This window comes from Plasmodium brasilianum, chromosome 13, assembly GCF_023973825.1.
Source record: "Plasmodium brasilianum strain Bolivian I chromosome 13, whole genome shotgun sequence".
Classification (NCBI taxonomy): domain Eukaryota; phylum Apicomplexa; class Aconoidasida; order Haemosporida; family Plasmodiidae; genus Plasmodium; species Plasmodium brasilianum.
The window spans coordinates 1,340,225-1,366,951 of record NC_090126.1 but is presented as its reverse complement, the minus strand read 5'-3'; the positions used below and the strand labels follow the sequence as shown (position 1 = coordinate 1,366,951).

The following is a 26,727-nucleotide window of genomic DNA, read 5'->3' as shown; positions in this document are numbered from 1 at the left end:
ATGAACATCTTTTTCTTGTAAATAATATAACTAATAAACAATCTTATGGAGCATTGATATGTTATTTATAATTACTAGAAAAAGTTTACAAAATTTTATAATTTGCGAATTGTGTATCTATTATTAAGATAGTTAAAGAACATTTCCGTTGTGATATTTTTATTTGAATTTTTTTTCTTCTTTTCTCTTTGAGTATGTTGAAGTAAAATGTATTTTTCATCTCTTTTTATGCGTAACATTATAACATTTTAACATTTATACATTTCATAAATTTAAAATTTATACACTAGTGCTTGTGCTTTATAAGGTTTAATGTAATATCTTTGTAATTATTACGTTGATCACATAATTATTTAAATTTATATTTACAGAGAATACACATTATAATTATTATGTTATGTTCTTAATAACCGTGATATTTTTATTACGCAATAAAAACATGTACAAAATAAAAATGCGTATATTATTCTCTATAAGTTGCTAGTTAGAAATTTTATTCTGATAAAAATACTTTTATATTCTATTTTTATATGACACTCCTTTTTATGTATGTAACATTAACATTAATTCTGTACTAAACAATTGCCTATAAACATTTAAGTTCGGTTATTCATTCCTGGAGCACATTCTATAATACAACTATTCACATATTTGTATGTATAAAAGAACGTTTAATTCTAATTCAAACAAAAAAAGAAAAATTTTTAATAAATTAAAAATTTCTGATGTAGTTTTCACTTTTTTTTTATTCTAATATTTCTTTGAATTATATCAGAAGCAAATGAAAGGTATACTCGTAAACATAATCTTAGAAATAGGTGTAATCTACTTATAATAACTTCTATATAAGTATACTATTCTATTATAATTATTATTCCACAAATGTTCTCAAAACGTTGAATATATTGTAGACAGAAGTATTCAATTACAAAAATAATATTCATAAATTAAACTATAAACGTTTTAAAATTTATTTTGTTTTTCTTGCAAATGGATTTATAAATAAAGACGATATACATTTTAATACATAGAAATATTGCATTAAAAACTTACTAATATTTATGTAATTAAAAATAAAAAACTTCCATCATTCAATAAATACAAACATTTTTAGCTTCATAGCAAGATGAATTATATCAAGGAAAACTGATATTTTTAAAGTTCAACTATGAAATAACAATGTAACAAAAAAATCTATAATACGAAAGTATTTATTTTATGCTCCAAAAAAAAATAATATTACAATGTTTTGCTTAATTACATTTTTAGTTCTAGTTATTTCTTAATTCTTAATAATGATCAAGATAGTTTAACAATAATAAAAATTACGGTCATTTATTTCCCTATTTATTAATTAAACTATTTATTATGTTAATATTGTGATGCAATTAAATTGTTTTACACCAGATATTATAATACTGCAATATCTCCTATTAATTATTTACTATTTTAACTTTATTATTTATATTATTAAATAACTTGCTATTTTTAAAAATTGTATTATTTATGTTTTTTCTAATTACTTTTGTGTGTATTTAATATCACCTTTTTTTTTATAACAAATCTTAAAATTGCTTAACATAATATTTATTTTTTTAATTTAAGTAAAAATATATTCATTCTTAAAATATTATAATTAATTTATTTTTCTACTTTTTATTATAAATAAATTAATTAATTATTTTTTCTTCTTATTATTTAAATATATAACAATTAATTTTATTATGAAATATTCATATAATATTATTTTAAATAACTAATTTAACAATTATTTATATTTTATTATTATATTATATAATTAATTAAATTATTAATTTTTATTTTGAATTATAACTAATTTAATTATTTTATTTTTTTATATGACTGCACGTTAATTAATTTTACTATTATTATATGTATATATATATTTTATTATTATACACACATTATTTAAGTAATTTATTATTAACACATATTAATTAGTTTAATTAATTTATCATTATAATTACATATTAATTTATTATTATTAATAAAATTGATTATTATTTATTTATTATTAATATTGTATATTGATTATTTTATTATTGTTATTATTAAAGTTAATTATTATTTATATTATATATTGATTAATTTAGTAATATTTAAAATTAATTAATTTAATTATTATTTATTTATTATTAATATTATATATTGATTAATTTATTATTGTTATTATTAAAATTAATTATTATTTATTTATTTATTATTTATATTGTATATTAATTAAATTAGTAATATTTAATATTAATTGATTTAATTATTATTTATTTATTATTAATATTATATATTAATTAATTTATTATTATTATAATATATTAAACAATTATTTCTTATTTACTTGTGATTTAATATTAACTATATTTTATAGTTATTTATATTAATTATTTTTTTATTTCGTTATTTATACTAATTATCTTGTTTTTAATTATTAGATATTTAATTAATTTGAACTAAGCATTATAAATAATATTGTATTTTAACTTTCTTTAATATTCGATCATTATTAATTAATTTATTGCTTAAATTTAATTATATAATATTTACTGTTTATTAATTTATCATTAATTACATTAAATATTATAGTAATACATTTTTAATTAAAATATTAAAATTAAATCTTTAATATAAGTATATTTATAAATTAATTATATATGAACTTAATTAATTATTTTTGTTTATTATTTACGTTAAATAAATTAATTATTTTTAATTAATATTAATTATTATTTATATTTAACATTTTATTATAATATTTTTATTTACATATTATTCTAATAACAATTTGTGATTATATTTATTAAATTAATTCTTTATTATAATACTTTAATTACACTATAAATCATATTTATCTAATTATTATTTATTTATTTTTAATAATATTCATTTAATTATAGTAAAATATTTATTATAATTATATCATTTAATTAAAATTCTTAATAATTATAGTAAAATATTTCATATTAATATATTAATTTTCTATATAATTATATATTCTAAAGCTTATTTTTAATAAAATTTTTATCAATTATATTATTTATTTATTTATTTATTTATTTATTAAAATGAATCAATTAACTTCATTCACAAATGCATTTTTTGATTATTCATTATTATCAAAAATTAATTTTGTTTATTAAATTTATTGTTTTTTAAATAATTTATTAGCATATATTTTTATAAATATTAATATTCAAAAAGATATTAATTTAATAATAAATATATATTAATAATTAATTATATTACGTCATTATTAATTTTTAAACGTTTTTGTAATTAAAATATAATATATATATTATTTAAATTAATTTCATTTTTAATAATATATATTTATAATAAAATTATTAATTATTATCTTTATTTATTTTATTTTTCTTTTGTATATTTATTATAAATATTTAAATAATTATTATATTAAAATGTAAATTATTTATTTATTATAATATTTAATTATGTTTATATTATATAATATATATATTTTATATTTTTATTCAATTTCATTATATTAATTTTTATATTTTTATTTAATTTATTATTATTAATATAAAATAATTTTTAATAACTTAATTTAATTATATAGCATTATTTAATTGTTATTATAAATAATTAATTATTTTTTGCCTTTAATTTAATTATATATTTATTTTAAATAATATATTTTTTATATTTATATTTTATTAAAAATTAATTTAATTATAATTAATATATATTAAAATTATTTATAGTTAATTATAATTAAATATTTAGTTTATTTATATATATTTATTTTATTATTTAATTTTAAATTTAGTTGTTATAATTAATATTTATAGGTTTATTACTCTTTGTTTTATTTCATTTTATTAATTATTTAATTGTTTTTTCTCTTTAAATAGAATAATAAAGCATGTTAATTTTTTTTTTATTTTTTGCTTTAAATGTATTTTTATGGATGTAGTTATTTCATAATAAATCAAAGTTTTTATTTTGAATTCTTTTCTTTTTTTCAATAAATCATATTCAAATATTCAAAGTTATTAGAATATGAAGTAAGAACACAATTTATTTATCACATATATGTTGCTAATTATTTTAATATATTAAGTTTGTCATATGATACCTTTGCTGTAAAAATTTACTTTATGTTGTAAATGTCTTGGACTAATTTTACAAAATTAAAATGAATATCGTTAATGGTGCAAGCAAGAAGCATCGTATATATTTTAGCTATATATAATTTGCATTTTGTTACTTTATTGTATATATTTTTTTTTTCTGTTAACATAATTCGTGTTGATATAACACAGAAAACCTAAATTTTTTTTAATATTGCAGTAAAACATTGAAAACAAATTTTATATTATTGTCCTTTTAGAATATGAATATTCCTGAAGTTACATATTTTCTGAAAGATGTAAAATATAGGTACAAAAATTGATATAACCTAACTGATATGAAATAACATACTTAAGGATAATTATAACATCCGTTTTGTAGTGCAATTTTGTTAAAATAATATATCCATGCCTTATGAAATATGAAAAATAATTTCAAACAATAGTTATCCTATAAAATAGAACTTTAATACATGTCTTAATGTAATGTCTTATAAACTATGTTGAAAAATGTAGCTTATATGTATGAAGAAATAATATGATTTAAATAGCAAATAATTAACAGTGTTTAAAATGAATGTCACATAAAATATAGATATATCAATATTACTCAAGACGCAATAAAAAAAAGTAAATTTTTTTCAATACTTTGTACTATTCTTTTAGTGTAAAAAATATATGTATATTATCAAACAGCATTTATTTTGGGAACTATAACGATTGGAGTTGAAATATAAATAAATTATTACAAAAATTATTAATAAACAAATAAGAAAGCAAAAAATAAAAAAGACATTTTTAGGTATGAATTCAATTATATATTATTTACATGTGAATACATTTTATAAAAATACAAAAATATTATTGCATGAAGTCATTGAAAACATGAAAATAGGATAACTTTTTTACACATTTGTAATTCTGTTATATAACATATGACGAAAACTTATTTCCTTTAATTATTTAAAAATATAAATTGTGTAATATACAATAATTTAATCATGGAACTTTTTATTGAATTAAATTTATATAAATATGTAATGAGTTATCATTAAAGTATTATAGGGAATATCATAATTCAACTATTATTGTGAGTTTATTTTTTTATTAACACATAGTTGACGTATAAGTTATTAAGTTGATATGGAAAATATTCATATAAATTTATTCTTTAAAAGTATTCTAATACATATAAAGTTGTATTGTGTTCAACATTTTTTAGGTTTTTTATTTTGTATTGTTTTTTATATAATAATATGATATTATATTCTTGATATAGGAAAACATTGTCATTTGTATAATCATAATCCTTAATTGTGTAAAATATATATAAATTAAAAAAGCTCTCCTTATAGAACGCCCATCTAAAGTAAATTAATTACTATTAGTATATTGAATACATGACATGAAATAAAACTACAACGTTATAATATTATGATATCATTACAGTTATTAATATATAAAGCAAAATTTACACATAAATATTATTCTTATAAAACTAAATATATTAATATTAAATAACAGATAATTTTTATAGTTCGTCACAAAGAACAGTATAACTTTTACTTATAAATGAAATTTTATTTTTTGTCTTCTATTTCACATAAGTTGAAAATTTTATAAAGAATGAACAAATTCAGATATTTTAAGGAAAATTAGAGGTAGCCTTTTTATGCAAATATTTTGCTTCACTTCTTTCACCCATAATTTTAATTTCTTAGATTTATATGTGAATTACAATGCTAATTCTTGTTATAAAATATCGTTTCATTGTTTTATGTGACATGAAATGTGTTTTTTAAAATGTACATCTTATGTTTTCTTTTTACATAAATAAAATTGTAGATTAACTAATAAAAAGTGTAGCAGCTACAAAAACAAAAAGATGAATAAAATACTAAAATATCATATCGAAATTTCAGTAATAAGAAAAAATAAAATAGTTAATTTTTCCCTTTGTGGTAATATATTTTATAAGAAAGAAAATACTAATTCACATAAAGTTACATATTCTTTTGAATTTTTCATAAAGAAGTTAAATTGTTCTAATTAAAATAGATTATGAAATATATTAGTATTCAATCTTTTCTCTATTTCACCATGATCAAATGTTATAAGAATTAACAGTAAGAATAAGAGTTAAATATATATGATAAAATGATATAATATATAGTAATTCTTTAAGTGGTTAAAACTGCTGTAGCCTATTTCAAATAAATATACATGAGCAAAATTTTTCTTCATAAGAGATATAGTATTGTTGTCCGCAATATTTACTTTTTCTATGTTGCATTAGAACAACCCTTGAAAATACACAAGGATAAATTTTTTATAACCATTTAAAGCCTTTATATAATCTCATATATTTTGTTACTAACGATAGTTTATTAACGCAGATTTCTAAATAGTAAAATTTAATAAATAACAGTTGATTATGAACAGTCTTTTTTAACATTCATAAAATATATAAAATGAAAATATAGAATAATTTTTTTAATAGTTATTTTAAGGAAATATACAGAAAATGTAAAATAAAATAAGGTTTCTTTTAAAAAATATTTTTTTTAATTAAAAACATTGTTTATGATTAAGAAGTATATAACTGTCCAACACTTTAAGTAGAAAAAAGAAGTCCAATTACATACATAATATTAAAATTGCAAAATGTGTTAAATTCTTGATTGTTTTAACATAGACTAAATTTAAGAAAATGTAAATTTTACATTTAAGAAAAATTTAGTTTTTCTTTTCTTAAAATGTTTTCATTTAAAAAAGTTATGATGTATATATTCTTCTTTATTTATAAAATTTGGTGTGTATACGTTATAACATATAATAATTGTTTTTATAAAAACAAAGCATTTTTCTTTAATCCATTTTATTTTTTTTTTTAAAATATATAATATAAAAATCGTAGTTAGGTAAACAAAACATACAAAAGGTTAAACAAATATACTTTTTTTAGACAAATAAAACTAAAAAATAAAATTATATAAAAAAATTTTAAGAGACCTGTATATTTTTTGTATAAATTATGTAGTTTAAAAATATTTTTTCATAAAAATAGAGTAAATAAGTTTATTAATAATAGGAAAAATGCAAAATAAAAAAAAAAAAAATTTATACATATAATAACACGAAGATGTATTTCCAAATGATCTCTCTAAAGGAATGAATATTAATATTTTAACGAATTACTTCTGAATAAATATGATAAGCCTTTGTATAAATTGTATGAATATTGATATTTGTTATCTAAGATATCTTCCTTATAAAATTTAAAAATATCAACAATGGAATTCATTTCTACAAAAAAAAAGGAAAAAAAAAATTAAATATATATGATGTGTATATATATATAGTCATATATAATTATGGTACATGTACTAATATATCTATACAAGTAAAATCATTTTTATTTTTACCATAAAGTAGGTGGTGTAATGGATCATATAATTCATTTATTTTAATAAAATTTAAAAAGTCAAATAAAACATATGATAAGGATACTATAATTGATGATAACTTCCTGATAACCGACACTATAACATTTTTACAGATAATACTTATTGCAATAGACCATAATGCAACTCCCTTTAAATAAATGCATGTTAATACAATGGTGTCCTTTAATTTACTTATTCTATGCTTTTCTAATACACTCTTTAGTTCTAATTTTTCTTCAACAGAGTAAATAGTTTGGTCATGATTTAAAATATTTATGTATTTTTTTAATTGATTAATTAAGTCTTCAATACATAATATACATGAATCAATATAAGCATTCCAAAACTTGTTGTCTTCAAATAAGATGGTATTTATTGGATTACATAAATGACTTAATATATTCAGCTCATCTTTATATTTTAAACTTGCGTTGATTAATATTAATTTTTTAAATAACAATAGTTTTAATTTCGTTTTCTTATCCATATTTGTTATCTCAATATTATTTCCTTTTATTCTGTAACTTATATCTTTTAGATAGTTATATATACAAGTAACAACAAAGAATTCATCATGATACGAACATTGATTATGCATTGGAAATTTATTTAATGATGTAAGAACTTTACAGTCATATTTATTAAATATGAAATTGAAAATAATAAAATGATACTCTAATATTGTTGTTATCCATATGGAAGAAAATATGGATACACAATATGAAAAATTGTTAAGAACATAAATATTTGATAAGTTATATATTTTTGGCAAACTCAATATTACATCAAATGGGTGTGTCAGAATATTTATAAGAATGTTAAAGCTGATACTGTTAATTATTGTTAATAAAATGTCAACAACAAAACTCAATACATATGAGAATGCGAGTGGCATTATATTTAAAATTATTCCCTAAGAAAAATAAAATAATATATAATTGTGTAAACAACACACATGGTATATATATTATATATATATGTATTATTGAACCGATAATATAGGCGGTTTGAAATTTATATATAAAATATTATGGGGAATAAAAAAATAAAATGTGGAAAATAAATAAAAAATAATTTATATTTAAACCTTTTGAATTAGCTCAATTATATTTTTCGTTTCTGCATTGATGCAGTGCTGGAAATCATGAATATTCAACTTTCTTGTATTAAATCTTTTTTGTAATATATACCTACGAAACGTGAACAATAAGTAAAATTTATATACATAAATATACATACATACATTAATGCATGTATGTAAACACGACTGAATTATTCTGATATTTAACGTGTTTTATAGATGTACAAAAAAAAAAAAATAAGCACATTCATAAATATAAAACAATTTTTCTTAATTCCAATGATAATTATTTTATATAAAAATTTTTGTTTTTTTATAATACATATATGTATAATTTTTCAAACATATGAATTATAAACATTTATATCTATTGCTTTCTACATATGTTCATTCATAAAAGATTTTATTAAAATATTCACAAAAAATAATTAGCGTATTTTTTTTCTTACGATATGGATGCTACATATAAAATGTCGTATATATTGTTCCCATAATCCTTTGAAAAAACTGTTTTAGTATAAAATATGCTATAAAAGGTTAGTATTACACATAATACATTTAGCAGATTCCATTCTTTGTACTTATAATCTATGTAAAAGGAAAAAACGTACATATTTACATATATATATATATATATATATTTGTGAATATATACATGTTTACACATAAACAGAAACATATATATATATATATATATATATATAAACATTCACGTATATGGTTGATATAATATTAAACAATAATTTTTAATAATGAAGATGTTTCAATGAAATATATACTATTCAAGCTGTGCTCCTTAAAAAATATTAATAATGATATGGTTAAACATGATGGTACCGAGCTAACAAATGTTCCTCTTAGTAAGTGTGCTACGATATTTAACTGGTCTTTAAAAAAGGAAAAAAAAAATATATATAGAAAGATAAAATGAAATAAAATATGTTAATATATATATATTTAATTTAAATTACAATATTTAAAAGAAATACATAAAAATGGATACTCGAAAGTATATAATTTATATATATACATAAAATGTGTATGTATTTTTTCTTTTTTTTGGTGTCCATACGATTACTGTCTCTGTTTATAACATAATTGTAACATAGTGAAATAATTAAATTTAAAATACTTATTAATATTAAATGCTTTGTTAGAACTTTTGTTATTGATTTAACAATAAATTTTATTTTTAAATTTATTCTAGCATTGTAATCACCACTTAATCCCATGAAAATCATTATGTAGAAAAAAAAAAATGAAAAATTTTCTTTCAAAAATAGTGATAACTTACAAAAAAAAATGATATAAAAAGAAAAAAAAAAGGCTTATAAAGCTTTTCTTTTTACATATTTATATCATCTATCATATGTTTATTTAAAAACTTTATTCATTTTAAAACAATTCTTCATAATTAACTTCTGATTTTTTGTTTGTTTTTATTTTTTTAAACTGTTTATCTTAAAACTTTTTCCTCTTTATATTATATTTGAGATTCATAAACATTTATTTTGCAAAAATATTGAATAAAAATGTGTTTTTGTTTTTCCTTTTTTATACTAGAGAAAGTTAAAATTTTAAAATATGTATTTTTTGAAAATACATGTATAATTTTATTTTTTTAAATATATAAAATAAAGAACATAACTACAAAAAAAAAAAAATAAAATAAAATTGAAGGGTAAAAATTATACAAAAAAAGTAAATACATGAAGAAAGAAAAATATATGTATAATAATATAGTACAAAAACTTTCTTGTTTTTTTACAATGATAAAATAATGACTCTTTTATGTAAAATTTGTTTATTAAATATGTTGTAAATAAATTTCTTCAACAAGAAAATTTGTAATTTTCATTTTTAATTTGAAAATGGCTTATAAGAATAGGCTTACATTAATTTTTTATAAGCATAAATTTTTTTTAATTGTGAGAAAACTGTAGCTTTAATATACACTAAAAATTGTATATTAATTTTAAACGCAAAGAAAAATAAACGTTGAACATGTCTATAGAGTTTTTTCTTTTGAATGAAAATGATAATTTGAATATTCAACTTTATTAATTAGTTCTTAAGAAAAAAGAGAACCAATTTATTTTTTTGTAAAAAAATATAATTATAACAAATTTTTACTTTTTTTTTTTTGTTACAATACATATATATATATATGCAAGAAAATTGATCATGTAATTACACATTAGAGAGCTTCGAAAAATTTATATATTTAGCCCTTCTTGTAATAAAAATTGTCTTTCACCAGATGCATTTTTCTTTTTTCGTTTTTTATTTTCGTAAATTATTACTACAATTTAACTATTGTAATACAGTAAAAAATTATAATTATAAAATTAGAAAGAATAAGCGTTATATAAGTATATTAAGTATTCTCTGAATGTTTGAAAAAAGCTAAGCTAAAAAAATATTTTCAATTATGTAAGTTATATGTACTATATTTTTAAGGGCATTACATAAAAGTTTAATTAACTAAAATTATATTTATAAAGTAAAAATTTTTGAAATTACATGGCAAGTAGTTTTGTGTAAAAGGCACATAAAAAATAAAAAACTAATAACCGAAAATATGAGAGAATTATTACTTGAGCAAATTGCGAACAAGAAAAATAGAATATAAAAAATTAAAAAATTGAACAAACAAATTATAAACGAAACAAATTTGTTCATAAGCGGATACATATATAATATCACATATATAATATATGCATATATAATATTACATGTATATTATTACATGCATGGTATTACATATATATAATACATTTACACACATACATATGTACCTGTGCATATGTAATTCGTTTCGTATATTTCCTTACACACTATTCAGTGTAACTTGGCGATATCGTATGAGTAAAAAATTTACTTCAGGAAATAAAAAACTGCTTTTTTTTTTTTTTTCTTTCTCCCCTTTTAAATGTATATAACATTGATAAAAATTGTTCTTTGCATTTATGATAAAGTAAATACCCTTATTATAAGTTAAATTTTTAAGTTGTTTAATTTGTAATTACTGCGTTAGGAACTGCATTTGAAACGATAAAGGGGCAATATGCATAATCGATGACATTCACCCATACACAAACATACATGTATACACACACCCGTACATGAATGCATATGTGTACACAGATACATACATACACACATACATTTTTTGCAACTAAAACAAAGATTTTAATAGCTACTTTTGATACATAATTTGCATTTTTTGTGGATATAAAAGAAAAAAATGGAGAATAATGAAATGTCTGAATTAAATGAAGAGCAAATATTATGCTTATATATAGATACTAAGAGGTATCAGAAAACACTGGGTGTGTGTTTTTATAATTATCTAAAATATGAATTTTTAATGACTGAATTTATTGATAATGGTTATTTTACGGCCCTAGAATCATTATTTATACAAAAAAGACCATATAAATGTTTTTTTAATAGTACGAATGATTTAGTTGATGATGAAAGACTTTTAAATTTATTTAATATTTGTAACATACAAGCAATTGCACTGGACAAAAGAAAGTATGATGTGACAAATTTAAAAGAAGAATTAAAACTAATTATACCTCAAAATGATGATGTTCGAAATTATGATAAGCATTTGGAATTAGAAAATGCAAGTAAATGCTTAATGGTTTTAATCAATTATTTGAAAGTTAAGGAGAATCAAGACATACATTATCAGTGTACAATTAACATACATAACATGGATTTATATATGCGATTAGATAAAGCTGCTATTTGTGCATTAAATATACTTCCAAATAAAAAAAATTTGAATAGTTATAATAATAATACGAGTTTATTGAAATTTTTGGATAAATGTAATACATCTATTGGATCGAAAAAGTTAGCATCTTGGTTAACTCAACCACTGACAAGTACTGTTGAAATTAACAAAAGGTTGAATATTGTTGAAACGTTTATAAAAGAAGATGAATTGCGTAATAGTATTTTTTGTAATTATTTAAAAAGGATACCAGAATTAGATAAATTAAATCATTATTTAAAGGAAATTAATCAAAATAATGAAATTCGAGTGAATTCTAAATATAATGAAGAAATGATACTAAAAGATGTTGTAAAACTATATTACGCTATTTTAGATTTTAAACAAATATATTTTTGTTTAGCATCTATTGAAGAAAGACATAAAGAAACATTTAGAGAAATACTTGTAAATCCTCTACATGAAGTATTAAATAAGTTTTCCAAGTTATTAGATATGATTGAAATGACCATTGATTTAAAAGAAATTGAAGAAAACAAAGAATATTTAATTTCTAAAAATTTTGATGCAGAACTAGAAGAAATATCTAATGAAAAAAATGCATTAATAAAAAAAATTAAAAATCATAAAGAAGATGTTGAGAGAGATTTATTTTCTGATAAATGTGACAGACGTTACAAGAGGACAAACAGAGAAGATATAAGGTTGGTAGATTGTAATACTAATGTATTTTTATTTAGAGTACCTAAAAAAGATTGTGCATTAGTTCAACAACAGAAAAAAAAGTATATAGCTATACGTATGAATAAAAATGAATTTTTGTTTACTACGAATACTTTAAAAAAATTATGTAATCAGTATGAACATTGTTTAAATATTTATAATACTTTACAGTTAGAAATAGTAAAAAAAACCATCTGTGCTGTTTCAACTTATACACCAGTAATTGAAAAATTTATGGATATAGTATCAACGTTAGATGTGTTGATATCTTTTTCCGTTGTTTGTTACAATTCACCCTTTCCATATGTTAGACCAGCTGTAATAGAGAATGGTCAAAATGTAATTATGAAAAGGTCGAGACACCCTTTGCTAGAATTACAACATAATTTAACTAACTTTATACCAAATGATATTCATATGAATAGAGAAAAAAGTAGGCTCATAGTAGTTACAGGACCAAATATGGGAGGAAAAAGTACATACATCAGACAAACAGCTATTATATGTGTATTAGCTCAAATAGGTATGTTTGTGCCATGTGATTTTTGTGAAGTTCCTATTTTTAGTCAAGTTATGTGTAGAGTAGGTGCTTCTGATTTTCAGTTAAAAGGAATTTCAACATTTTTGTCAGAAATGATAGAAGCATCAGCAATTGTTAAGAATGCTGACAAAAATTCTTTTATTATTGTTGACGAATTAGGTAGAGGAACATCTACATATGAAGGGTTAGGTATAAGTTGGTCTATTGCAAAATATATTTTAGATAATATAAAATGCTTCTGTTTATTTGCTACTCATTTTCACGAAATTTCAAATATTGCTTACCAATGTGCAGGTGTTATAAATAGACATGTGGAAACTACAATTGACCAGAAACAGAAAAAAATTTGCTTTTTATATGAAATTAAAGATGGAGCATCCAATAAAAGTTACGGTGTAAATGTTGCTGAAATAGCTAAATTACCAAAAGATGTTATTCAAAAAGCATATGAAAAAGTAGAAGAATTGGAATCGGCAGAAAACAAATATTATTTAAAAGAAAAATTAAACATTGATGTTTTATCAACTTTTAGTGAAAATTATAAAAATAAAATTTCAAATTACATGAAAATTAAAGAGGATATTAATTACTTATTTTCGTCTAACAGTGAGAGTGAATTCATGGAACGCTTTATGTCCAAAAAAAATTATTTTAAGGAGTTGGTTATCTAACATATTTATTTTTTTAAAGAGCTGCAAGTAAATAATACTGCGAATTGTGCTTTTGGAAAAAGCACATATTGTACATATATATGTATATATGCACATTTATGTAAAACCTCTTTTAGAGCTATATACATTTAAGTGAACGTTCTATAACTATATGTGCAATTACATTTAGTATGTATGCATTTTATATGTATTTCATATATTTTAATACTTTTTTCTTCTTCCATTTCTGTTTCCATTTTTTTTATCACATTTAAAAAAAAAGCATGTATAAATTCATATAAATTTATTATTTTTGTTTATTTGTTATCTATTTCGTTTTAATGTATAATTATTATCCCTTTTTAACGGGGTATAATTATGAAAATAAAAATAAAAAAAACAAAAACATAAATATCAAAGTACACTAATATATTATTTAAAATTTTTTTTAATTACTTATTTCCTAAATATAATACAACTGTTATGAAACAAAACTGAGTTTATGTTGTGCAACTTTATGTGAAATACGAGGTACAAAACATTGTTAATGTAATATTTTTTATTGAAGGCTTTTTCATTAAATATTACGGGTTGCGTATGACATATAAGGTCAAAAGGCGCTTTATATACAAAAATATATATATTTATTTATATATATATGTGTATACCTACATACATACATATACGCACATACTGCAGAGGTTCAGTTATAATATAAGAGGGGAACAACATAATGCAAAAAAAAAAAAAATAAATAAAATAAATAAACTCGATAACATTTAAATAAATAGTAATTTGGTAAAATATAGACCATAATATTGAAGTAGATTCAATTTATCTTAGTGGGGAAATAGAAAAGGTGTATGCCAATTTTAATAGAAAAGTTGAAACATTCCTTAAAAAAAAAAAATGAAAAGAAATACTTCAGTAATATTGGATAATTATATACAAAATGCGAACAAACGCACACTTGATGTACTTGTATTTATTATTCGGAAATACAGAAAAAAAAAAAAAATAAAGGCAAAAAATCTTTTACAAAGTATTATTTTTTTGAAGTTGATGTATGTATATTTTGTATGATAGTTTAACGTGAATATGGTTATTTCTTTGCAATGAATAAACTTATCAAGTATTAAGATTTGATTAAATAAAAATAGTAAAAAAAAAAATGGTTATTGTAACTTTATTAAATATGCTATATGGTTATCATATGAATTACGCTATACATTTTTTACATTATTATAGAATTGTGTTTCTATTTAATGCATAGTACAATATTAATATAGTAGTTCTTTTTATAACATATATATATTTTGTTTGAATTACACATTTTATAAAAGTAGGGCATTTCTAAAGATCTTAATTATGTTCTGTTAAATTTTATGTTACAGTTTTTTTTTTTTTTTTTTTTTTTTTTTATTTTCTTTTTTTCTACTTATTATAAATTTTTCCCTTTTTGGCTTTTTTTTTTTTTTTTTCATTTTCTTTTTTTCTACTTATTATAAATTTTTCCCTTTTTGGCTTTTTTTTTTTTTTTTTTTAACATCTTTTTGTTAAGGATGTTCACATTAGCAATCTCCATACTCGAAAGGATATATGTGTACATATACATGTATGAATAATTAAATTTTTTTTCATTATATGCCGTATGTTAAATTTAAAAATTGCTCAACTTATGGTAATATATTAAAAAATTTTTCTTTTTACGCTTTACTTTTTTTTTTTTTTAACCTTTTTTAATATTTTGGTGAAAAAATTGTTCTTGAAATTATTTGAAGGAATACTTAATATCATTGGAGTATTGGACATAGTTCTTTAAAATTTATCACATTACTAATGTATGTATTTATTTATACATGTACTGCTTATTTTCAAATTTATTTTTCAATTTTCCCTAAAAATTAAAATAATAAAGAAAAAAGCAAAAAATGCAGCTTTAAGCATAATTATATAAGGCTTCTTAACAAATTTTGACTCCTTAAACTTAATAAATTTTCAAAGTGTACAAGATTTGGAAAAAATTTAACTACATGTTTGTATATTTTTGTATGTGTATCTGTATATATGTATATATTTAGGAAAATAATACACATCTAAAATAGTGTGCACAATATTAACAAGCATTATTGTTCGCTTTTTCTTTTAACCTTTTCGTTTCTCTTTTTTTAAAATTAAGAGCACATCTGCGCTTCATCACAGTGCATAATAAATATATATATATATATATATGTACACATATACGTTTTTGTAACTATATATGTGCATGTTCATCCTTTGCTATACGAAATAAATGTTCTTTATTTATATTACATCCGTAAATGATGCCTGAAGAGAAGAAACTGAATAAGCCTTTATTGAACATGAGCGACAATGATGGAGAAATCAAAGAACATGATGTGGAAGAGGGACATAATAGTAAGAAGGGTATTTTATCAAATTTTATGGTTAGTCATGACATGAAAAATTTGATGAGAAGGAATGAAAAAAAAATAAGAAGTGAAAATATATATACAGATTATCTAAAATCTCGATTAAAAAGAGAGGGGAACACGGAATTCGCCAAGTATAATAGCATATTAAGTGAAGAGCAAGAAAAAGAATTGAAAGAGTCTTTTCTTAATAAAAGATTATTTTCCTATACAAAAGAAAATAGAACTCATTTAGGTGAAGGGGAAGAAGAGCATACAAAAAATGAAGATTTCAGGGTTCGAATTAAATGCTTTAATAAATATTTAAAACATTATGTTCATAAAATATGTAATGGGGAGACAATTCAATATTCTTTGCAAACTCATGAATTATTAAAAATAGTTCATCAGATCAAAGGGGAAAATACACCTATAAATACCAGTGGATTAGCTCAATATAGAGATATAAGACAATTACTTTCTAGTAATAGTAACACAAGATTCGATATATCACCAAAAAGAAATTGTGTATTAATAAATTTGCCATATAGAAAATGTATCATATTTAAAGATTTTTTATTATTTATACCTACTTTTACAAATAGTTCAATACCTGAAATAGTAGAACAAGAAGAGAAAATGTGTAAATATTTTATTGAAAATGCAAAAGTTATATCTTTAATTAAAGATTCATTACCATTCGAAATATTAATTTTGGAAGCAATATTTGTTGATATATGTGAAGAGTTAAAAAATGAAATTGAGCCTGTAATATGTGAAGCAGAGAAATTATTCGAAGTGATAAGTAGTAACCTAAGTATATACAAATGTATAAACAAATTAACAGATATGAGAAGAAAATTAAAAATAATTGATGAAAAAGTGCAGAGTGTTTATAAAGCTATTCATGCAGTTTTAAATAATGATGAAGATGTAAGAAGATTAGAAGTTTCTTATTTTGGAGATAAACCAGAATTATGGGAAAAATGTGACCCGACTCCAAATAATGAGGATACAGAAATGTTATTAGAGTATTATTGTCATGAAATTGAAGAATTTCTAAAGATAATTCATAGAACGGATCAATCATTAGATGATGTTTTACAAATGGTAGAACTAAATTTAGATGATGCAAGAAATAATGTTTTAAAATTGGAATTAGGGTTGAAAATATATGGTATTATAATAACTGTTGTTGGTACTGTAGCAGCTATTTTTGGAATGAATTTAAAAAATGGCTTTGAGAGTGATCAATATGTTTTTTGGTCACTTGCATTTTCCTTAATGCTTATAACAGTATTTTGTTTATTTTATGTTATTGTGTCGTTTAAGAAAGTCAACATTTAGTATTTCTTCATTTATGTTCAGTAGTTTACGTTCTATGTGGTTATTCAACGGAGCAAATATGAAAACATACAAACAAGGATGCTTATACTTAATTGTATGCACATGTGTTATAAACCCATGCCAATTTATGTTAATACAAAAGAAGTTTAAAATGTAATGGGGAAAAAACAAAAAATATATACATATATATACATATGCACTCATGTATGTACACATATATATATGTATCTGTGGAGAAAAATTATTACTGATGTATGAAACATGCAAGTAAATAAATGTTTGGAGCATATTTTAATTTACACGGCTTCAAATCCGTAAGCTTTATCTCCACATATATTGATGTTTGCATTTTGCACAGATATAAAATATTTCCTGTGACAGCTGGGCATATACATATATATATATATATATATGTGTACGTATGAATAAGTGTTGCATATCTTAATTTATTGTAATATAATACTATTTATTTTCAAGTGGAAATATATATTTTCAGTAAAAAGTATATGTATATTCTTTTAAATGAGTATTTCTTAATCGTGCATTTTTAAATATGCGGATAACGTAATAAAATAAGCGCACATCGTGTACACATACGTATATAATACACATATACAATGTATATACGCATATAATATGCATTCACATATATATATATATATATATATATATATACATATATCCACATGTGCTTATATGCGCGTTCCTATGTACGTTTCACTATTTTTCAATTTTACTTAATTCTGAATTTTTTAAAATTTTGAAAAGGTCTTAAAAAACCATTAAGCTTTATAATAATTAGTCGATAGTGTGTGAACAATATTTTCATTCTAATAACTTCTGCTGCACACATTCCTCATTTCGTGATTTTTCAACCAATAGAAAAAATAAAAGGAACCCAGAATACTTACACTAAAACCGCATAGCAAAATAAAATCAACAATATTCTCCTTTATTGCATTTACACCGACATTCATATCCCATGTATATGTTGGTGGCTTGGACGAGTACTGACCATTCATTGGAAAAAATTTTTTTTTCCTGTACGTTTAGAGTTGAGCTAGCTAAATATAAAAAAAAATAAATAAATAAATAAAAAAAGTAAAAAACGAAAAAATAGCTAGCTATGTTTTATTAAATTTCAATGCTGCACAAAACGAAGGATGATGTATTACGAAATTTTGAGTGTCACAGAAATATATTATATGCTTAAACATAAATGTAAATTCTTACTGGAAAAAAAAAAAATTTAATAAAATGTAAGAGATCTTTTTTTTTTTTTTTTTTTTTTTTAATCCAGGATTAAGATAAAAAGGAGTATATATATTTAAAATAAAATTAAAGGTGAAAAAAACAATAAAGTTAGTAAACAATAGGATATTTTTTTTCATATATTTGTAAGTATTAAGGATATGTATATTATACGAATGATAACGCAATTCAGAATTCCCCTTTTATTTTGCATATTGAAGAATTAGGAAACATGCCAATATTAATTCTTGTTTTGTGTTCAACATAAACGCATAAATAATTATAATGTTATTTTATACGTTATGCTGAAGGCTGTTTTTTTTTTTTTTTGAACAAAAAAAAGTGGAACATAAGCGCACACATATGTATATATATAAGTGCATACGTGTATATGCATTGTGTGTGTACATATATATGCTTACAACTGGAAATAAATGTGTATGTAATATGTTTTCCAGTAATTCCAGTTTTATGCTAAAGAAAAAGGTTTTTAAAATTATTTGGCGTTGTGTACTTCATTTTGGGAAAATAGGCTTACAAAAACATTGATATTTATTTTTTTGGGTATTTTTCCTTTTTTAAAATAAAAGGTTAAAATAAAGCATTTTTTGGTGATTAACATAGTTTTGGAAAAAAAAAATAAGAAAAAAAAATAATAATATATGGAAATATATATATAAATATATTTACATATATATATATGAATATATATACACATGTGTACACGACAAAAGAAGGATAAATTTTTATGAAAAAATTAAAAGAAGAACATTAAATAAGGGGGAAAGAAATACATAAGACCACTAAATGATAGAAAATAGTCAACAGTTCATAGTTATGTGACCATTATACAACAAGCTACAATTAAGTATTTAACAAATTATTTAAACATAACAATTTGATAGCATTTTCTTTCACTGTTAATTTCATAACGTTTCCCAAATTAATACAACAGTCAATACAAGTTCTGACCATGGACTCAAAAATGTCAATAGGAACTTCTGCGTCAAACTCTAATAGTATAATTTTATGTGTATTTAGTTCAATGACCAAAGTCAATTCAGGGGAGCCTGAATTATTTTCTAGTTGATTGGCATCTACTATTATATGATTTTGCAAATATAAAACTGAACATGCTGAAATAAAATATTTAATTGCTATTCCTGCATCAATTAATGCTAATATGCATGTATTTATAGAAGCTTGTTTTACACCTCCATCTCTTTCAATTATGTATAAAAATATATTTATTTCCGAATTTTTATATAAATCTAATAAGATAATATTTTCACATATATTTCTTATATATGCACTTATTTCATATGTTAAGTTGTCTTTTGTTTTTTTCTTTTTTTTTTCGTAAACATTAAATGGGGATAAAAAAACTTCACATTTTACTGAACACTTTTCATCCGATTTTTTTAATTCAGTTGGTCCTTGTACGTAGGACAATATTTTTGTGTTACCTATTTCATAAAAAGCAAAACCATCTGCATCTGTAAATATATTTTCATTCCCTAAATTTATTTTTACTAATCTGCACTCATTTGCTTTTCTTCCATCAAGCCTATACCCCTCCTCATTTATATATTCTAGAAGCGGCATAGTTTTCGTGAACGGAAAAAAGATTCTTTTTTTATTTATTAATCTCCGCTGCTCTCAACTGTAAATTATTGCTATCTAAAATAATACTAGTTTTACAAATATACATATATATAAATATATACAAATATATATTTATAAATATTCACGTAACAACCCTTTACAAGTATTTTTTAGCCTACGAAATTTTGTAATATTATTATCTCGGATAGTGTTGCATTTGTTATGTAAACGTTTACTTGAGTTTTATATAACAAAAAGAAAAGATACGAAAAAAATTAGAATTTTTTAATTACCCATTTAACTACAGAACTGTATATGGTAAAATACTTTAAAGGAAAAACTTTAGCACTAATTATACCAATTTACATGTTTTTTTTTACATATTTGTTAAATTTGCTGAACTTCATGAAATAAAAACAAATGAGATAAGAACTTGAAAAAAAAAAAAAATACTTTTAAACACATGAATGCATATTGAAGTACTAAAACAATAAAAAAAAAAAAAAAAAAATGACAAGAAAGATGAATATAAATTAAATTATAAAAAAGCAACGGCCACAGTTTTTATTTTTTAAAACACAAAAAGAGAATCATTTTGCTTGAAAAGTTCGAAAATTTCACTTAAGATGAACTTGAAAACGGGTTTATTATTCGCTATTAACTTCTTTCCAGTTTCCTAGGATTTTCTCACTTATGTATTTTGAGAAACACTTAGTTCAAACATTGAATTAGCCTAAGAACTGTATGTTCTTATTTAAGCTTTTCATTTGTTTATGTATATATATATATATTAACATTAACATATACGTTAATACTTAGTCACTGCTTGAAAGTGTTTAAATTTTTTGAACTTATGAACACATATCACCCCTTAACGTGTTTTTAAGTAATAACTAGTGCAGTTAGGAACAAAATTGAGACGTGAATTTTTGTCATTTACATATATATACCTTTATATATGATACAAAATTGTAAAAAGGGCATACCTTAATTATTACGAAACACAGTTGCCTTAAGAAAAATTATTTAATACTTCTTTATTCCTTATATAAAAATGTTCCTCTTTTTTTTTGATTCTTCTTTGTTATTATCCTTTTTTTCAACAAGCATTTATACAGAATATATAAATATATATATATGTACAAACATACATATGTATAACATAAGTTAAGGAATGAAAACATTCAAAATAAAAAAATTAATGCATTTGAAACTTTTGAAATGACAGGAGAAAATGTACCGTACGATACATATAAATGTACATATATATATGTATGTTAAAATATATACATATATAAAGATATATGTAAATGTGTATATATGGCCAACAGCAATGGACATATTAGCATAAAGGAGACAAACATTACTATGCCCGCTGTATTAACAGAAATATGGATAACATGAGAAATTTTAGTTTTTTAAGTGTTCATAGAATCTTCGAAAGTATTCCATATATATGCATATATGTATTTATGCATAAATGTATATATATATATACACACGTATAATACACGATTTGTTTTTTTATTTTTAGAGGGGGGTTATTTTTAATATTACTTAAATTGATACATAGAGTATATGCAGAACACCGTTTTAAAAATAACCTTAGCAAAAAAAATATAAAAAAATAAAATAAATAAAAAGCCTCATAAAAATAAAATTTGTTACGGAGGTTTATTTTTTAAAAAGAAGAAATTTAGGAGCACATAGAGCTATATCACACAAGCACATAGTATTTATACATAAACAAAAAATATATTTTTTTCTCGTAAGATATATTTTAAAATAGTGTACATCATTAAAATATCATTTTTCTGATTTTTAATTAATTACGAAAATCCCCCAAAATAATAAACATAGCAAAAAAAAAAAAAAAAAAAATTACGTATTACATTTTAACTTGTAATTTTGTGTATATATATATAATAATACCAATTCAGAATGAGATAAAGAAAAAAAAAAAAGCTAGGATAATAGTAGTAAAAAAAAAAAAAAAAAAAAAACTCCTTACATACCTAAAGTGCAAATATATTTTTTAGAGAAAAAAATAGCATAGTTTCAATTAATAATGAATTAGCTTTTTAAGTTATATCTACATTTATTTTTATTATTTTTTATTCTTTTCTTTTTTTTTTTTTTTTAATTCTGTTTTATGTAATTATTTAATACTTCCTTAAATTTTTTTTTTTTAGAAGAATTATTTAATTATCGTTCACAAAATAGTTTAAAAGTTTATTTTTACATAAAGAATTATTATTAAATATTATAAATACCTCCAAAAAGGGATTGAAAGATACTTTTTTTTTCCTTCAAACTTGGTATGATATTATAAATTTACGTAAATATCACATATCTATATAGGATATGTTATTTGTGTTATGTATTATATACTCATAAAATTTTATAAATAATTTATGTATATTCATACACATGTACATTACACATATATACACATATTATGCATAATTTGATGTATAAGGAGAGGATAATTTTCTTAACAGAAAAAAGAAAAATATAAAATACCGTTATATCACCTTACCCAAAGTTTAATGAACCAATATATATAATTTTAAATTAAGGTAAAAACGAAAAGAAGAAATATTTTTTCATTTCTTTTAAATATTTTGTCAATTCTGCTTATTTGATAGTTTATACGAGCTTGAATGGCGAATAAGCATAAATAAATATGTAATATTTTAAAACAAAATTTTAAATATACTTTAATTGTTTCTTCTATTTATTGCATATAGTTATTTATATGCTCATATATATATATATGTATACTTACGTATATACATTTAAACGTTCATATATACATTTACACATACATATGTACATTTATACATACATATGTACATTTATAAATATATACATTTATACGTAAATATACACTTTTATACATATATATATATATATATATATATATATATACGTTCCTGTTTACATACACTTGCACACATACATATATTTTTCATTTTAAAAATAAGTGAGTTTTAAAGAATTATGAAAATATGAAGTGCAAAGTGTAATGATATAATTTATAAAATTACATTATATATTTGCAGTTCTTTTTATTTTGAACTTCTTCACAAGTTAAAGAGAAAAAAAAGGGTACATATATATATATAATACATTTTTTTATGCACATATATGAAAAAATAACATGAATGATAAATAAAACTACATGTACGCTGCAATGCAAATGAAATGAGCCCTAACCGTAACAGAATGTATACGCTTATGCGTACATGTATAAATATAGATATATAAATACATGCATACATATATACATTAGTACATAATACATGGAGCAAAAAAAAAAAATATATTTTTTAATTGGTTAATGATTCTAAAAATTTTTGGCAATCGGTTTCTATATATATATATATAATATTAAGAGAGATTTAAATAAAATTTCAAAAAAAATTTCAAAAATTTGTAAGCAATTTTAATATTGAATTATCACTTTGTTATAACATATAAAAACATAAATTTTTTATGTACACTTATAAATCTTTTTACTATATGTATAGGCCAACGTAATTTTCACAATTTTTAATTATAACATCCTTTTATATTACAAATTACAATTGTAAATAGCAGTATTACACGTATATATACCGCACAAATATATACATACATCCCATATATATATCTTTGTACACATGAACGTGTACATATAAAATAAACGTAAATACATTTTTCCCCCCTCTTTATATATATATATATTTTTTCCCCTTAAAAATATTTCAAACATAGCAATGGAAAAAGCAATCAAAGAAAGAGTTGAGAAATGGAAAAAAGAAAATGCCCATGATGGAAAGGAAGTAACAAATGAAAATGCATATGAAAATTTGACGGAGTTAATTTTAGATGGAAAAAAGTTTAGCTCAATAAAAAATGAGGATATTGAATTATTGAAAAAATTTAAAAATTTAGAAAGGCTATGTTTAAATCAAACGGGTATACAGAGTTTAGAGGACTTACCAAGTATAGAGACGTTAAATGTGCTTGAATTAACGGACAATCATTTAAGTACTATAGATATATTAAAGTATATTGTAGAATCGTTTCCAAATATCAAAACGTTAGAAATAGGAGGAAATCACTTTAAAAATATAAAAGATTTTGAAGTATTAAAAGATTTAAAAAATTTAGTTCGTTTAGGTGTACAATTTAATCCATTTACAGATGACCCCAATTATAGAAAGGAATTATTTGAGTTTTTGCCAGATGTTAAAATAATTGATTGTTTTAACAAGGAAGGTGTAGAAGTGTTAAGTTCAGATGAAGAAGAGGATGAAGAGTATGAAGAGGATAATACTTTAAAAAATTTCTATGAAGCTGATTTTAAAGATGATGATGAGGAAGAAGATGAAGAGTTTGTTCCAAATGATAATGAAGAAGAAGATGATGATGAATTGGATGATGATTTAGAGGAAGAAGAACTTGATGATTTGGATAAAGATTATGTGGATGTAGAAACAAAAGAAAGTGAAGGTGGACAGAAAGAGGAAAAAAGTAATAAAAGAAAACAAGATGCTTTTGATAGTACCAATGACACAGATTCGAAAAAAACCAAAGTAGAATAAGTAACTTTTTACAAAATGATTGGTTTGATACGAGAAATGTAAAATTTTTTTGCGGATACATATTTTATTTTTAAAAAAAAAAAAATATATTATATATATATAATATATATATATATAATGCACGTTTTATTATTGAAGTTCTAATTATATTGCAGTAGTGTACGTATTATTTCGCGTGTCTTATGTAAAACTGTGTATTGGTTTATTTTATTACATTAAACCATATTTTTTTTTACCATATTTTATTATACCCTATTTTTTTATGCCATATTTTATTATACCATATTTTATTTTATTATTATTATCTATTTTTTTTTAAGGAGGGTGCCGCATAACGTTTTAATATTTTTATTTTGCGCTATTGCACACACCTCATTAGCTCTATTTCAATTATTCATTTAACCATTTAATCACTAAACCATTTAATCATCAAATCATTTAATCATCAAACCATTTAATCATCAAACCATTTAATCATCAAACCATTTAACCACCTAATCACTTAGTCATCTTTCTTTTTCTTTTTCTTCTTTTTTTTTTTATTTCACCAATTATGATTTAATGATCTTATAAAATGCTGCAACGTGAGTAAATGTATGTGTTTATATTTTTAGATACGTTTATATATTGCTGTAGAACTGGTAGTTATAATGTACTCACAGGAGAAATAAAGTGCGTGCATGGAAATATGTATGTACGTATGTTATGTACATGTGTATGGGTGTATGTATGTATACGTATATAAGTGTCTGTGTATATGTTTATATAGACGCCAATTTACGTACACATATTCCCACTCGTGCGAAAAGCCTTTATTTCAATTTTTCATATTAAATTTAAATATCAGTAGTTTGTGTTAGTATTATTACCTATGCATTAACACGCTGATGACAATATATCCGTCTAATTTTTAAATGAAAAATATTACATATACAATAACATATATGACTAACTAGTTACAAGGGAAAAAAAAAAAGTTAACCGCGAACGTACAAAAAATATTCGTGCATGCAATTAAAAAAGGCAAATTATATAGTCTGAAGTATTTAAATTGTAAATGAGGGCCTTGCGGATTTAATTTATTCTCTTAAATATTTATTTAAATAAAAAAAAAAAAAAAAAAATATATATATATATATATATATACGTTTACATGCATACGTACATAGACATACGTATATATTCATGCGTACATGTACATACGTATATATTAACACGTACAT

At 20.9% G+C, this 26,727-nt stretch overlaps 5 protein-coding genes across 5 annotated transcripts; 3 read left to right on the top strand and 2 right to left on the bottom strand.

Moving 5' to 3' along the window:
* Positions 1-7,287: 7,287 nt before the first annotated feature.
* MKS88_004963 (uncharacterized protein) lies at positions 7,288-9,877 on the bottom strand (the record flags this gene model as incomplete). Its single annotated transcript, XM_067218181.1, has 6 exons — positions 7,288-7,415; positions 7,535-8,468; positions 8,643-8,745; positions 9,086-9,224; positions 9,416-9,523; positions 9,709-9,877. The coding sequence occupies 6 exons, from the start codon at positions 9,875-9,877 to the stop codon at positions 7,288-7,290; spliced, it is 1,581 nt and encodes a 526-aa protein (XP_067071340.1).
* Positions 9,878-11,883: 2,006 nt separating this feature from the next.
* On the top strand, positions 11,884-14,319 carry MKS88_004962 (DNA mismatch repair protein MSH2; the record flags this gene model as incomplete). The annotated part of the gene is made up of 1 exon (XM_067218180.1): positions 11,884-14,319. The coding sequence occupies one exon, from the start codon at positions 11,884-11,886 to the stop codon at positions 14,317-14,319; it is 2,436 nt and encodes an 811-aa protein (XP_067071339.1).
* A 2,300-nt stretch (positions 14,320-16,619) lies between these two features.
* MKS88_004961 (CorA-like Mg2 transporter protein) lies at positions 16,620-18,056 on the top strand (the record flags this gene model as incomplete). The annotated part of the gene is made up of 1 exon (XM_067218178.1): positions 16,620-18,056. One exon carries the CDS (start codon positions 16,620-16,622, stop codon positions 18,054-18,056), a length of 1,437 nt encoding a protein of 478 aa, XP_067071338.1.
* Positions 18,057-20,171: 2,115 nt separating this feature from the next.
* MKS88_004960 (exosome complex component RRP41) lies at positions 20,172-20,912 on the bottom strand (the record flags this gene model as incomplete). The annotated part of the gene is made up of 1 exon (XM_067218177.1): positions 20,172-20,912. The coding sequence occupies one exon, from the start codon at positions 20,910-20,912 to the stop codon at positions 20,172-20,174; it is 741 nt and encodes a 246-aa protein (XP_067071337.1).
* A 3,761-nt stretch (positions 20,913-24,673) lies between these two features.
* Positions 24,674-25,504, top strand: MKS88_004959 (leucine-rich repeat protein; the record flags this gene model as incomplete). Its single annotated transcript, XM_067218176.1, has 1 exon — positions 24,674-25,504. The coding sequence occupies one exon, from the start codon at positions 24,674-24,676 to the stop codon at positions 25,502-25,504; it is 831 nt and encodes a 276-aa protein (XP_067071336.1).
* Positions 25,505-26,727: the final 1,223 nt, after the last annotated feature.